The sequence below is a fragment of the Gekko japonicus genome, unplaced genomic scaffold, assembly GCF_001447785.1.
Source record: "Gekko japonicus isolate JY-2015 unplaced genomic scaffold, Gekko_japonicus_V1.1 scaffold562, whole genome shotgun sequence".
In the NCBI taxonomy this organism is placed as follows: Eukaryota; Metazoa; Chordata; class Lepidosauria; order Squamata; family Gekkonidae; genus Gekko; species Gekko japonicus.
The window spans coordinates 193,626-209,014 of NW_015172569.1; the positions used below are offsets into that span (position 1 = coordinate 193,626).

At 45.3% G+C, this 15,389-nt stretch overlaps 1 protein-coding gene across 1 annotated transcript; it reads right to left on the reverse strand.

Annotated features, from left to right (window-relative positions):
• Nucleotides 1-547: 547 nt before the first annotated feature.
• On the reverse strand, nucleotides 548-15,329 carry TATDN1 (TatD DNase domain containing 1). The gene is made up of 11 exons (XM_015421340.1): nucleotides 15,036-15,329; nucleotides 13,535-13,600; nucleotides 12,198-12,247; nucleotides 11,428-11,491; nucleotides 11,072-11,215; nucleotides 10,943-10,985; nucleotides 8,739-8,824; nucleotides 8,249-8,289; nucleotides 6,215-6,291; nucleotides 5,108-5,178; nucleotides 548-564 (listed from the first exon to the last, which is right to left on the reverse strand). The coding sequence occupies exons 1-11, from the start codon at nucleotides 15,055-15,057 to the stop codon at nucleotides 548-550; spliced, it is 681 nt and encodes a 226-aa protein (XP_015276826.1). The 5' UTR covers nucleotides 15,058-15,329.
• Nucleotides 15,330-15,389: the final 60 nt, after the last annotated feature.

Genomic DNA, 15,389 nt, shown 5'->3' on the forward strand with positions numbered 1-15,389 from the left:
GTCTAGTGAGCAAAAATTCTACTTTGTGAGCTACTGGCATTATAGTCGTGAGCAAGCAATTTGGTTACTGCATAGATCAGTTTGCTCTGGAGCTAAGACAAAAATGTGTGTGAGCCAGAGGCTAAAAAACTGTGAGTTGCTCACACTAACTCAGCTTAGAGGGAACACTGAATACATGTGGCAAGTCTTATGCCATCTTTATTTTCATTCAAGTGGGAAAAAAATCTGTGTTTGAGTTGACAGGTTAGCATAATTGGTATTTACTTCACGTTAAGAGAGTGATAAGCCACTGAAATGTAACTGTCATTCTGAAAGTGACTGGAGAAAGGATAATCATTTTTAAAAGCTTTTCACGTGTTTTATATCATACCCCAGCACACTTCTAAATTAGTTGATGATAAGATGCAGGGGAAACTTTATTTCATGTAATAGAATTAGGCTTTATAACAATACATAAAACTTTACATATCTGGAAAGAAGATTTTAATGCTGTTGTTGTACATCGTATTGGCCAGTTCGAGTGGATCTTCTTCCCGTACTGCTGCTATTATTTCCAGTACTTGGCTATAAAGGGGGTGAAAAAGTCTTATTAGAGCACAGCCTAGTGAAGACATTAATGGCTCTTCATTGCTTATGTTCATAAATATTAAAATTGTATAAATATTTTTGGACAGAGGTCTAACAGTACTGGATTTTTTTTAAAAAAATCACCATCTGGGTTATAGCAGTTCTGCGACAAAATGCCATTAAATTAGTTACTCTGATAAGAGTGTCACAGAAATTCCTGGGATGCACTGCAATATGAACAGGCAGTACAGTACTGAAGGGGTGCTAGTATCCTTCCTGTCAGCCAAGTTTCATGAAGGCTATATGACTGTAGATCCTAGTGTGGAAAACCAGGGCATCTTTTGCTAGCTCAGGGTGTCTAGCAATGCACTCCTAAGCCGTTAAACCATTCTTAAGTTAACTGAAGTCAATGGGCTTAGGAGGATACTTTTACTTTACATAAGATGACACTGTGAGCAGTGCAGAACATTCGCACCATGTTGATTTTCTTTCATTTGACCCATGCATCAGACAGATATTTTATTCAGTTTGTTCAATAGAGTTATTTGCCAAATTACACTTCAACGAAGACATCACAAAAACACCGAACTCAAGTATTGTCAGTAACTAGATGGATGGTGTTCAGTTTTCTGAGACAAGTGAGGAGTTTTAGTATTTTGAGGCTATTTGCCTCTGTTGTATTGCCTAAGGAGGCTTTGTGGTTGGTGGAGCGTTTTGCTTTGGTATTAGCCATACCATTGTGTATGTGTTTTTACTGAAATTTAACATTTTTAAATGCCTTTAATTGTGTAGATGTTTTAATGTTTTTATGTGTGCTGCCTTGGGCACCCGGGGTAACGTGGAAAGGCAGCATAAAAATGGTTTAAGTAATTATAACCAGCAGAAGCAACAATAGTATGGCTAATACTGAAGCAAAATAGTCCACAGACTAGAAAGCCTCCTTGGGAATGAAATAAAGCTAGAAGGTATTATAATTAAGACAAATGGAAAGTGATTGATGCAGTTCTTATTTCCCCCCCTTACAGACATGGATAAGCAGGGGTGTGGGAGGGAGGCTTAATTATTTTCCACGACGGCCCCACAAAGCAAAGGAGGACAGAAGCTCTCCTCCCCTTTACAGCACGCCGTGCACCACTGTTAAATACATGTGGGGTAGAGAGCCAGTTTGGTGTAGTGGTTAGGAGCGCGGACTCTAATCTGGGAGAACCGGGTTTGATTCCCCACTCCTCCATTTGCACCTGGCTGGATGACCTTGGGCAAGCCGTAGTTCTGATAAGAGTTGTCCTTGAAAAAGAGCACTTTCTGTCAAGAGCTCTCTCAGCCCCACCCACCTCACAGGGTGTCTGTTGTGGGGAGGGGAAGGGAAAGGAGTTTGTAAGCCGCTCTGAGACTCCCTTGTGTAGTGAAGGGCGGGGTATAAATCCAAACTCCTCCTCTTCTTCTTCGTCTAACAGAACTCCTCTCATTACTGCTGTGATCGTAATGGAAACTTTAAGCAGAGCTGCAGAACGGCCCAGTTCTACTGGCACGCTTGGGTTGGGTGGCCAGGATGAAAGAGTTCAAACCCTCCAGCTTCCATGACAGCACAATTGATTGCTGGGCTCCATATGCAGCTGTTCTGCTTCCCCTTTCACAGAACAGCATATTCTCCCTCTGAGGCAGAGGATATGGGGGTGGGGGGGGGTTTGATTCCCACCCTCCATTCAGGGAGGCAGGAACCAATTCTTTCCCACTTCCTATCTCCGCTGTGGGAGTCACCCATCTCCTCAGTTCTTTTCCTGCCTCAACAGGGAGAGCAGCGTTTTTAGGCTTTGCCAAACTTTTGCCTTTTATCTTTCCTTTTTTCCTTGCACTGACCTCTCTTTCTTCCCTTCAGGTTTTTTCTCCCTGGATTCTCTACTTCAAAAAAAAAAAAAAAAAAAAGACTATTACTCAAATAGGTCTTGCAATATTGCCTGGACTACAGATGCAGCATGACCATGGCCATTGCATAATAAGTTAAGCAGAACTTCTCAGCAGTTTAGTAAGACTGGAATGGCCTGTTGCTAAAGCAGTCCGACTGGGGCTTTTGCTGTTGTTGCTGTTGTTTTTTCCTATCTGACTTTGTAAAAGGAGCAGCTTCAGAGGTAATGCTTAGGTTATTAAAACTGCATTATGGTGGGCACCTCCACTTCCAACAGAAAGTGCTGTCAAGTCACAGCTGACTTAAGGTGACCCTGTAGGGCAAGGGTGTCAAACATGAGGCCCAGGGGCCAGATCAGGCCCCCAAAACTACCGCAGAGCCCCTCCTTTAAAAGTATCTCAAATATTTTTAATGTGTGTAGGCTGTAAGTCTAAACAAGGCTGTTTATGAAGCCAGCTCCGACTAGGTCCAGGAAAGCCCTATCAGTGCCATTGTCCTCAGAGACAATGGAACACTGCGGGGGGACTTCACACCTCAGCCACATTACTAGATACGACTTCAGTAATTATACAGGGTTGGATCCAGACTAAATTTTCCATTCATGGAAGGGGTGCAGTAGCTGCCACTGCCTCCCTGTTCCTGCTGCATAGCCCAATTTGCCTCTCATGCTGTTCCCGTGGGCCCCCTGTGCATTTCAGAGCGATCAGGAGGCCGCAGCAGGAGGCGGGAGGCAGAAACCTCTACCACTGACAGAACTGCCTTGCATGGGTGGAAAATTTAGTCTGCCACCAACCGACATGATTTTTTTAAACTTTTTTTTTCTGTGCATGTGCAGCTCCAGAATGGGGCATATCACTCCCCCCCATGGGGGGCATTTTGAATCAGGAAAACAGGAGGGGGAACGGGAGCTTCTCCCTCACACATAGGACGGCATTCTATGTGAATGTGATTTCAAAGGGCTGGATCCAGTGGGAAAGCTCATAGAACTTTGTGCTGGTGGGAAGGTGAGAAAAGATCTGCTGTGCTTTTCTGCTGGATCTCACCCAAAGCAATTCATGCTTAGGCATAAAGTTATAATCAGCCATAGCATCAATATTCTTCAAATTTGAAACTAAATTTTTTGTGCTTAGTAAAAATAAAAGGTATTGTGCTTAGTAAAAATAAAGCCGTTCCATCAAAACCCTAAGGGTAGTTAGGAAGCATCAGAAACACTCTGTGCACGATTCACGCATAGGCCTAAAGTTATAATCAGCCATAACATCAATATTCTTCAAATCTGAAACTAAAAATTTGCAAGGGTCTGTCTACTATATAACTTCAGGTACTGTGCTTAGTAAAACAAATGTAATTTTCGCTCCCTTTCCTAAGGGTCGTTAGGAAGCATCAGAAACACTCTGTGCAGGCCCCCCCCCCAGGGGCCCCCCCCCCCCCCAAGTATTTGTTCATTGCTACACATGCCAATCACCATGTTCTTAACCAGGCTTTTCAGGGATACACTGAACTACTATTTAAACTTGCTACAATGTGTTTCAATTGCCCCCCCCCCATGTTTGAAATCAGAATATGGATTTAAGTAATGCTAATATGAAGTCTGTCAAATGGATGAGTGGATTTCTGTCTCCTCGGTTAGCCTGTGGCAGCTGTGCTTTAGCAATGCCTTCAGCTGCGTTTGACAAGAGGGAGAAAGGAGCATCTTGCTAAGGATAGGGGTGACCTGGCAGTATAATCGGGGTGCTGCCCTGGGCCCAGAACACCCGTACATGTGGGTCAGATGCATGCACTTAAGTTGTTCTGACATTTCCAGTTGGTCCGGAATACAGCAGCCACACTACTAACCGGAACAAGCCCTTTTGAGCCTCCGGTGCTACATTACATGGGCTGCCAGTATGTTCCTGGGCTCAGGTCAGAGTGCTGGCTCTGACCTTTGAAACCAAACTGCAGCTGCGGAAGAGTTTGCCCCAAGGACATGACTGTGGGGACTGCAATTAGGTTCATACAGGGAGACGTGATCCTTCAGGTATGTGGCTCCAGGTAGTGAAGGGCTTCAAAAGGTTATCTTAAATTGAGCCCAGAAGCATACAAGTGACCACTACACCTGCAGTAAACTGGGGATAATACACTGAAATCAGCTAGATGGGACGCGATATTTTGCACCAGTTGAAACTTCCAGATCGTCTTCAAAGACAGCCCCGTGCAGGGATGAATATAGATCTTGTTCTCCTTTCTGCAGCCTTGCCAATCAGGACAGACCGGCTGTGCAGAGGCAAGGTGGACAGCTTGCCCTGTTCTTTGGCTCAGTCTGACTCTCCGTGTGAGCACCATCGTTTCTGAGAACAGACCCTGAGGATAATCCCTGGCATGTTCACAAATGTTGCACAGGAGGCTGTGCACGCTGCAAGCACAGTGCGAGCAACAGACAGAAGTATGCAGAACTTCCGGGGAAGTTTCCTTCTTACTGTGCTGCTCAAGAATTGGGTATCATTTCTCACTTTGGGTGCTTGCATCTGGTCTCTCCCTTACGTTAGCCCCAAGGTTGCAACCAAAATTCATCCCTGTTCTGAAGGTATTTTGGAAGGGGCCCCACTGGGGAAAAAATAATGAAGTGTAGATAAAATTCTGATCAAAATAGTAACCTACCTGTCTCTATCATTAGTCTTTCATTTGGAATTGACCTCACCGTTTCTAAGTTGGCTTCTGTTTTCAGCGAACTGGAAAGCAAGTTTGAAAATATTATTTGGAATATGGAGACCAGCTGTGCTGCGTAGGAGTTGCTTAGTTTCTCAGAGTGCGAAGGACTCTCAACATTCAAGAAATGACTGCGTTGCTTGCACACGGCATGGGCCCAATCACATGGGCCCTGCTGGACGAAGAAGCTGGGGGGAAGCTTTGACATGTGCTCCTGCAGGGGTGGGGCACCTGGTCAGCCACAGCAGCAAACAGGATGCTGGACTCGACGGTCCCCTTTCATGAGCCTTTTCCCCATGAATGTGTAGAATCCCCTTTTAAAGCTCTCCCAAGATACCGGCCATTTTATGACCCCCCTTGTGACAGCGAGTTACACAAGTTAATTCCTATGATGAAGTGCCTGGTAATAAGAAGCACTGTGAGCACTCTGAAGTACTATATCAACGCTAACAAAAGTTTTATTCTGGGTATAAGCTTTTGGGTGCCTGCACAAGAAAGCTACTACCCAGAATCAAACTTTGTTGGTCTTAAAGGTGCCACTGGACAGACTTCGTTCCACTGCTTCCGATCAACACGGCAACCCACCTGAATCTAAATATCAGTTTTGGATTACAATACTCAATAGATTAAAAAGGTAAAGGTTCCCTTGCTCGAAAGCCAGTCGAATCTGACTCTAGGGTCATCTCCGTTTCCAAGCCGAAGAGCCAGCGCTGTCCGAAAACATTTCCGTGGTCATGTGGCCAGCATGACTAAACACCAAGGCGCACGGAACGCTGTTACCTCAATAGATTATAGCACCTCAAAACATTTACAACACGCCCATACAATCTGAAGTCTGCCCAAGCCAAAAGCATTCCACCAGCCAGGTATGGTGGGAAGTTAACAGACCTGTCTGTTGCCTGCCCAGGACGGCAGAGATGGAGAGTGCAGGTCAAAGCCCCAAGAGCCCAACAAATGCTGCTGGTGGAATCTGCTTGGCTTGGCTGACTGCAAGTCACACAGGCACCCACCCCCAGTTTAAAACAAGTCTTTATAGATTGGCCGTTAGAAATGACTCACCAACCGTTTATTCCTATGTAGAGATCCAAATCGATTATAGCTGCCGCTGCTTCTTTGGTGCCATCGAAAGAATGCACCTGTCAAAGAGGCTGATATGCATTTACTGACATAGGCAGAAAGAATTCAAGTGCATCAATCCTTATCTGACCTCTCTCCTGCATTGCTTTTGAAGGGTGTTCAGCAGCAACGCAGGTTTGCAAGACACTTCATCAGCATAAATGGGCAAGCGGGAGGGAGGGGCTTGCCCTGGGTAGAAGCCGAGTGAGGAGCTACACTGCAGACTCTTCTTGCTGCTTCATCTACAGCTCAGTCGATCCAAAGTATCTGGATTAATCAGCACATATTTATTTATTTGCATTTATATCCTGCCCATCCTGCGAGCAGGCTCAGGGCGGGTAACATCATTAGAATAAATGCAATTTCAGTTAAAATCATTAAACATTAAAACACGATGAAACATTATAGCAATTGAAACAATGGGTACAGCTTGGAACAGCGTCGGTTGGCTATAAAGTTCTGGCCCGGTGGTACAATGTGTTAAAGGCCAGTTGTCGGTGGTCAGTAGACAGGTGACAGATGGGTGACAGCAACCTCAGGGAGGCCCTATATGGGCACCAATATTCCCTCTAAGCTGTGGAGTCTTGTGAGCAAAAATTCTACTTGGTGAGCGACTGGCATTAAAGTTGTGAGCGAGCGATTTGGCGGCTGCATAAATTAGTTTGCTCCGGAGCCATCCTTCCTGAGCTGAGACAAAAATGTGTGAGCTGGAGGCTAAAAAACTGTGAGCTAGCTCACACCGACTCAGCTTAGAGGGAACACTGATGGGCACCCATTGCCTCAACCAAAGAAAGGCCTGGCGGAAGAGCTCTGTCTTGCAGGCCCTGCAGAGATAATGTGGCAACTTTCTGTTTCAGGAGCACACTTGGGCATCGCTTTACTATCACTGTGGCTGATTTCGCACTAGAGCTGCCTCGATGTTGCGCTGCCGTATGCCCCAATACTATTTATTTATTAGACTTTTACCCCGCCCTCCCGCCAAGGTGGCTCAGGGCGGCTTACAATAGTTTAAAACCAACAATTAATACAATATAAGTCTAAAACAATACAGTCAATAAAATATCCAAATACACTTATTAAAATTGAGATTAAGACGTGGCGGCCTTCTGTTATGAAGTGCTAGAACCGTCAGTGTGGTCTGAGCTATTGAAACGCTTGCCGGAACAGCTCGGTCTTTACCGCGCTACGGAATTGGTAAAGATCCCACAGAGCTCGGATTTCGTTTGGGAGCTGATTCCATAGTACTGGTGCAGCTAGGGAAAACGCCCTAGTTCTTGTCGATCCTGTTTTTTGAGGATCACGAAACTGCGGAGGAAATCGGGCGAAGCCGCGGGTCAAATGCAGCCCCGCAACTTCAGGTGTGAAATTGACCAATAGTATCGGTGCAAACGGCGGCGCAACATTGAGGCAGCTCTAGTGCGAAATCAGCCTGTGTCACAACAGATGTATGGGAACATAGGCTTTATGGCATTGGTTTTGGTGGTGGAAAGTGGCAAGAGACACTCAGAGGTGGTTTGCCATTGCCTGCCTCTGCGTCACAACCCTGGGCTTCCTTGGTGGCCTCCCATCCAAGGACTCACCGGGGCTGACCCTGCTTGGCTTACGAGGGCTGGTGAGATCAGGGTAGTCGGGGCCATCCAGCTCAGGGCAGTACTGGGTTTATATTCTTATGATTTGTTACTTTTGAGTTCTCACCTTTCAGACCTTTTAGGCTGACTACAGGGATAAGAACACCACAGGCCTGGGAGGGGAAGGTCAAAATACAGATAGCCAAGGCTTGCACCCTCAAGCAATCAAAAAAACCCCATCCCTGCTGATGCCAGATGCAGACTGCAGATTTCTCCAGCTCTCACCAAGAATTTTTGGACGAAGAAGTGTGAAGGGGCCCCCAAAATTGATTTGTCTGCAATGTGTTGGCAGTGACAAAACATCATAGCCACAAAAAAGGATGGCATTCAGATCATCATTCGTACTTACCACCCCTCCCATACACCTCTCTCTGTTTCGCCTCATTATATCTGGGCAAAAAAGAGAGCATAGTTGGAGATCAGAATCCTAAAGATGTTATTGTTTGTTGTTGTTTTTGAACAAAACTTTTATTTTTGGATATAATATCACACTTAACATTGGCTTTCACTTATCCAATACCCATATTTCCCTTTCCCCCCTCCCTTGCAAGTGGCTTCCCGCAGTGCTCAACCCTTTTTCCCTTTACAATACTTATATTTGCTTAAACATTTTAAAATTACTTAAATGTTAAAAGATAACACTTCTATCAATATTGTTCTAAATACAATAAATTATGTTTAACATCCCAGTTTTCCTCTAGATAGTCTTTAAAGTCTTTCCAGTCTTCAAAAAATTCTTGATCTTCTTTGTTACTCAACTTTCTTGTTATTTTGTCCATAAGATGTTATTGTTTTTTAAATCCCCCCCCAAGGGTTTTGTATTTTTTAAAACAACCTACCTAAGAATTCTGAATGTGCGTTTCTACAGTGCAGGAACATCGGCAGTTTTGTTTGTTCGGAAAGATCAAATTGCTTTTCAAAATACCTGGGAGGAAAGAAATTAAGTTTGATGGAACATCGGGCATAGTGGGAAAGAAGAGAAAGGTGGTCTTGTAAAACTGGAGCCACACTTGAGAACACTGATCGCTTTGATAGGTCTTTTAGAAATACTGGAAAAAATCAAATGGGAAAAGGGCATTCTCTTATGTTCTGTCTACCTAACCATCCACTGCATTCCTATTGTGCCCATTCCTATGAGGAAATCAGAGTGGTATACATGGCTCTCCCCTCCCCCTTTTATTCTCACAACCCTGTGAGGTAGGTTAGGCTGAGAGAGAGAGACTGGCCCAAGTTCACCCAGCAGGTCTCATGGCTGAATGGGGATTTGTCCCTCTGTCTTCCCAGTCCTGGTCCAGCACTGTAATCAGCACACCATACTGGCTTCACTAGAGGCTGCAGATTCATGCTGTGATGTGTAAATGACAGGCTGAACATTAGAGAATCATGGATTACCTTGCAGCTGTGAACTGGCTAGCTAACCAACTACACAACCATAACTGATGGTGATTCTCTCCCTATGCAGAAGAGCATAAATACCATACATGTGACTCTTGGTTTGTTTTACGACTGATCTGCCACGAAATGATGCAAATGCTTCACTGCTGGATTAATTTTAGCCCTAACTGCTAGATGAAGTCCGCATGCAGAGGAAATATGATGCCCTCCGATAACCAGATGCTGGCGACCAAGAACAGGGCGTGGACGGTTATGGTTGTGGCCCCATCTTTGAATGTACAGAGGCATTAATCTCTCTGCCACTGGAAACAGAATGCTAGGCTGGAACAACGTTGGTTTGATCCAGCAAGGCATTCCCAGGTCTTATCTTCATCACGGTAACACTTCCTACACAACGAAAGCCACTGACTTGGGGTAGCAGGAACGTTCTTTCATCTGAAGCGCCTTGCTTTTCAGCACCTTTCCATTTCACTCAGTAGCTTTCCTCAGTCATCCTGTTCCTGAGTAAACATGCCCACTTTAGTTATTTATTTAAATGACTTATATCCAATGCTCCCTCTAAGCTGTGGAGTCTTGTGAGCAAAACTTCTACTTTGTGAGCCACTGACATTTAAGTCATGAGTGAGCGATAAATTCGTTTGCTCTGGAGCCATCCTTCCTGAGCTAAGGCAAAAATGTGTGAGCCAGAGGCTAAAAAACTGTGAGCTAGCTCACACCAACTCAGCTTAGAGGGAACACTGCTTATACCCCACTTTCCCAGCACAATTCTTCTAAGCAGCTAACAAAAAATGATAACCAGTAATAAAGTTTTTAACAAAACTGGTGCTGGCTCACAACAGAAGGATATCAGCAAACAGTAATTTCACCCCATCAGTGATAACACCACAGTGGGCAGTGTAAGAAATCTCACAACGAAGGAATCAACCAAATGCACACTGATATCGAAGGTCTGTGCCTCCACCAGAATAACAAGGAATGTGCCAACGGAATCTCCTGGAAGAGGATGTTCCCAAAATGTGGCACCAGAACTAGAAAGGACCTCTCCTGCTTACCACCCATCTCAGATGGTGGTGGAGACCTGGGAAAGGACATCAAAAAAGGTCCTCAAGGAACAGGTCCATTCTCATAACCTGTTCTTGGTGTATCCTGGACCAGTAACTTGTAGGTTTGGAGGAAAAGGTTAAATCCCAAATGAGGGTGATACTGAAAAATGGTACAGTATAGTCTTATTCACTTGATCTGTGGGATGGGGAACCCTAATCCCTGGTTCGTCATAATTTGTCCATGGGTCTTCCCAGTCCTTTTTTGCCAGCCAAGTGGCCCAGTGTTCCAGTTCTAGCCACCACATTTTGTAACAATACCAACTGCACAAGCATATACAGAAACATCTGGAGCAAGGTGGTGGCATCCATTGCCAGCAATAAAGGAATGCAGCAAAGCGATCAGATGGGGGGGAGGGGAAAAGGGGAGAAGCTTAGAAGGCCAGCTGAAAAGGTTTAACTCTTCCTTTATGGAAAAGCAGGGAGACTGCTGCTTGAACAGGTTTGTTTTTTTGCTACTCCTTGGCTCTTACGGCAACGCTGAGAACATCCTAATTGACGTGAAAGGAAATCTTACTAATCTTTTTTTTATGGTCAGTAAATCTTACTTGAGCTGGGTGTCTTTAGGGCAGAATTCTAGTCTGTCAAAATCTGCAAGAAGAAAGAGACAATGAATGGGCTTGTGAAACAATGCGGAGGCGGCACGTGCGTTCCTGAGCTGGCTGGCAAATACTCACCCAGGCCGCACTCCCCAATGGCGATGACCTTCCCTTTATTTTTTTCAGCTAGACTTTGTAACTCTGCTAAGTACTGGTCAGGGTTGCTCTGGTCGAATTCTGCACAGCGGGTGGGATGGCAGCCAACAGTACTGTAAAACACGTCTGAAAACAAACAACATGCGATTTTAGTTATTTTTTCAGTACTACCAGTCTACTGGGCAGACTGGAATGTAAAAAGTAAAACAAGGCAAATGTAGAAGAGAGGCAAGGCAAATGTAGAAGACGAATGTATGGGTGTGTGATCACTCTAAAAGTTAAACGGAAGGTAATGAAAACATTCCGTGTAAATGAGAAGGATGTGAGCGGACAAATACCATTTGTTTGTGCCAGCTGCAGAGCCTCTTTACTATCTTGCAAACTTCCGCCCGTGATCATGAACTAGAAGTAAGAAAACATATTCGCCATAAGTGCTGGTTTCCGAATGTTAGGATTAATTAATATCTGACATATCTGACGAAGGAGGTTTTGACTCTCGAAAGGTCATACCCCAAAAATCTTGTTGGTCTCTCAGGTGCGAATGGACTCAGATCTAGCTGTTTTGGCATTACAGCAGACCAACATGACTACCCATCTGAAACCAAGGATTAAATAATACCCCCAAAAACGTACTTTATGAAGGGCCAACAGATAAGATGTCCAGGGCTATTTTTGGGCAGGAACGCACAGGAACAGCGTTCCGGCTGGCTCACGAGTTGGCCACGCCCAGCAGGAACTCATTAGCATAATAGGCCACACCCAACAGCAGAAACGCATTAGGATTGGCTACATTAGGGGTGTGTGGCCTAACATGCAAAGGATTTCCTGCTACAAAAAAAGCCCTGGGTTTTGACAACAAACAAGGTAAACAGAATAAGAAGGGAAAGGTGGGTGTGGCTGGATAACCACACTTCTGGTAACATGGGGGTGCGTCCTAATGTGCTAATGAGCTGTGCTGGCAGGGGTGTGGCCTATTATGCTAATGAGTTCCTGCTGGGCTTTTTCTACAAAAAGAGCCCTGAAGATGTCTAATGTAAATGCTGAAACAGTTAAAATTTAAGACCTTAAAGCGAGACCACAAACATGCAATCGTTTCAAACAAACTTACCTTTTTCACACCAATCTTGACTGCTCTATCCACTACATCTAGGAAGTCATCTGCAAAAAACCACACAATTAAAGTCCACATTTAAAAACAGCAGCACGATCCAGTATGTTACTGGGACTCCTCTGCTGCTTCTGGTACGCAGTAGCCCCTGCAGTTTCTTTCTTTTGGCTGTTAACTTCATGGTAGTAGAGCTGGTTCAGTGTACTGGTTACAGTGTTAGGCTAGAAGTAGAGAGGCCTGAGCTCAAATCTCCCAAGTCAGCCATGAAGCCAGCTGTGTGCCTTTGCAACGGCCACCCTCTATCATCCTACACTACTTTAAAAGGTTCTACGGGGATTAAACGAAGGAGCTGGAGAACTGTCTATGAAGCCTGGGAGGAAGGGCGGGATCAAAATGTGATCGATAGATGATGACTGATATTAACATCTCTATTAATCAGTATGAAGGGGGGAGGGCTGTAGCTCAGTGGAACGGCCTCTGCTTTTCATGAAGGCGGTCCCCGGTTCAACCCCCGGCCTCTCCAGTTAAAAGGACCAGGCAGCAGGTGACCTCTACCTGAGGCACTGGAAGGCCGCTGCAAGACAGAGCAGAGAATACTGACCTTGATGGACCAATGGTCTAACTCAGTATAAGATGGCTTCATGTGTGTTTCACGTGTGATACCTCTGCAGCAAAGAAATTCGGCATCGATCTTCACAGCATTCACACTAACCAGACCAATTAAAATCAATAAACTCCATTGATTGTCTCATGGTTTTGCCATAAATTTAACCAACTGGTTTATTACAATTTTTGTGTAACCAACCCTTCCTCCTAGCTCAAGGCAATATATGTCAGAGGCTACCTCTGTGCCTATATTATAACAGCTGTCGTAGACTAGCCTAGGATGATGAAGAAGAAGAAGAAAAAGAAGAGAAGGAGGAGGAGGAGATTAGAAGAACAGGAGGAGGAGGAGATTGGATCTATACCCTGTCCTTCACTCAGAGTGGGTTACAAACTCCTTTCCCTTCCCCTCCCCACAAAAGACACCATGTGAGTTAGGTGGGGCTGAGAGAACTCTTTCAAGAACTGTCCTTGAGAGAACAGCTCTGACAGAACTACGGCTTGCCCAAGGTGATCCAGCAGGTGCAAGTGGAGGAGTGGGGAATCAAACCCGGTTCTCCCTCATTATTAAAGTCCACGTACTTAACCACTACACCAAACTATGATCACATAGCGTTGCCATCTATACATCGGGGCTTCAAGGGCAGGCACTAAGACATTTTTTCATGGTTGCCCTTCAGCAATCAACGGAGTGGGCAACAACAACAATAATTTCATATGTAATTGAGCTTTACCTTGATGCTTTTGAGTCCCTCTGTATATGCCTCTGAACATAGGATCCGTTAAGTTAACACCAATATCTAGAGAAAAAGAATGTACTTGGTAAATAGAACAGGAGGTACCCCAGAAGTATGCAGAGGTGGAAATGTGCTGTGCAAACTTCTGTCTTAGAACAACAAATTCAACAGCTTTGGAATATCTAGTTTTCACTGCAGCCTCTCTGCAGTGTAGCTTTGTATAGCTTTATGTTTATTTTTCGGATGTTACTTGTATACACCACTTATATACCCCAATATTCTGAATGGTTTAGAAAACAACATAATTACTGCTTAAAACATACAAAATGCCAAGTAACTAAAGGTGTATCAGCAAGACCACAACTGCAAACATAGCAATGCACAGGGTATCGAATAATAATAAACAGATGTAACAACAATATCACAATTACATTACCATTGAAGAATCATAAACGGCATAGCGAAATTCTGATCTACAGCCATCAACCCCTCCAGCAGATATAACCATTACACAAAAGGCTTGACCCAAATTAGATTATACTATTGGCCACTGTCAAATGAGGCACAGGGGCAACTACAGAAAGGGCCCTGCTACTGATAGATGAGCAGTGCCTCATTTAGAGTTGTCAGGTCCCCCCTGGCCACCAGCAGGGGATGTGGGGGTAGAACTGCCAGATCCAAGCTGGAAAACTCCTGGAGATTTGGGGATGGAGCATAGGGAGGACAGGGACCTCAGTGGGGGTACAATGCAATAGAATCCATCCTCCAAAGCATCCATTTTCTCCAGGGGAACTGATCTCAGTAGTCTGGAGATGATCCTCAGGCACCACCTGGAGGCTGGCATGTAGCCTCATTTATGGATCTTAATGACAGGGCAGGAACCTCTGGATTGTCTAATGCAGAACTGCTTAAGTACATAAGAAAGAGCCACACAGGATTTGCCTGAGGGGAATCAGCCAAGCATCTAGACTGGGGTAGAAAAGTGTAATTCATGTACGTTATTTATAGTCCATCTTTCTCACTTGGACTCAAGGTGGATTAACGAAAGGATTTAGGGCGGCACACTGGAAGGGCAACCTACAAGGAATACCAGGGTCATGATGCAGAGGCAGGCAATGGCAAACCACCTCTGAAACGTCTCTTGCCTTTAAAAACAAGTCTAGCTCGCCACCTAGTGGTGCATAATACTAAAAGAGCTAGCACTTCTGACTGCCAGACAATCTTAGGATCTCCTGGCTATATTACACATACTGCCATACCATAATACTAAGCAGTAGGCACACTGGAAGCGTCATACTGTTCAGGGAATTAGAGAGTAAGGAAATTGGAGTCGGCCACCAAAGCTCAGAATGGGGCCCCGCCCCACTCCTCTCCCTAAGTCGAGCTGGACCTGCGGACCCCAAGGTGCCGCCCTCAGGCTTTCACCGTCCCAGGTAGGCCCGAGACTCCCTTCCGGTTGCCCAGGCAACAGCCCTCGTGCCGGCAGCCCCGCCCTCACCAATGAACTTGAAGCGGCTCATGACGGCGATGACCCGAACCGTTCCACGCGCGCCGCTCTCCCTCGCTCTCAGTATCCCAGTCTGTAGGGAGGAGTAAAGAGGGAGGGAGCAGCAGGACACTCAGCCGCCACATCCGGGTTCCATCGGACCACCTCCGCCGCCATATGCGGGGCGCAATGCTACTGCAAAGATGGGGAGCTTCTCTGCCGCGCTTCGCTCTTTCGTTATGCTGGCCCAAAAGGGTCAACCGGGAGCGTGCGATATTCTTTGTCTTTGCGACAAAGAAGGAAGCGGAAGGCAAGAAAGGGTCGAGAAAGAAACACAGGAGGGTGTTAAACAACGCCACACAAGAC

Bases quoted from the DNA above. Each gene is read 5' to 3' on its own strand.
- TATDN1 (XM_015421340.1), bottom strand. From the start codon at position 15,057: ATGAGCCGCTTCAAGTTCATTG. The intron at 11,492-12,197 runs GTAAGTTTGTTT...TCTTACTTCTAG, and splicing joins TCAAGATTGGTGTGAAAAAG to TTCATGATCACGGGCGGAAG. The intron at 10,986-11,071 runs GTGAGTATTTGC...TTCTTCTTGCAG, and splicing joins CATTGGGGAGTGCGGCCTGG to ATTTTGACAGACTAGAATTC.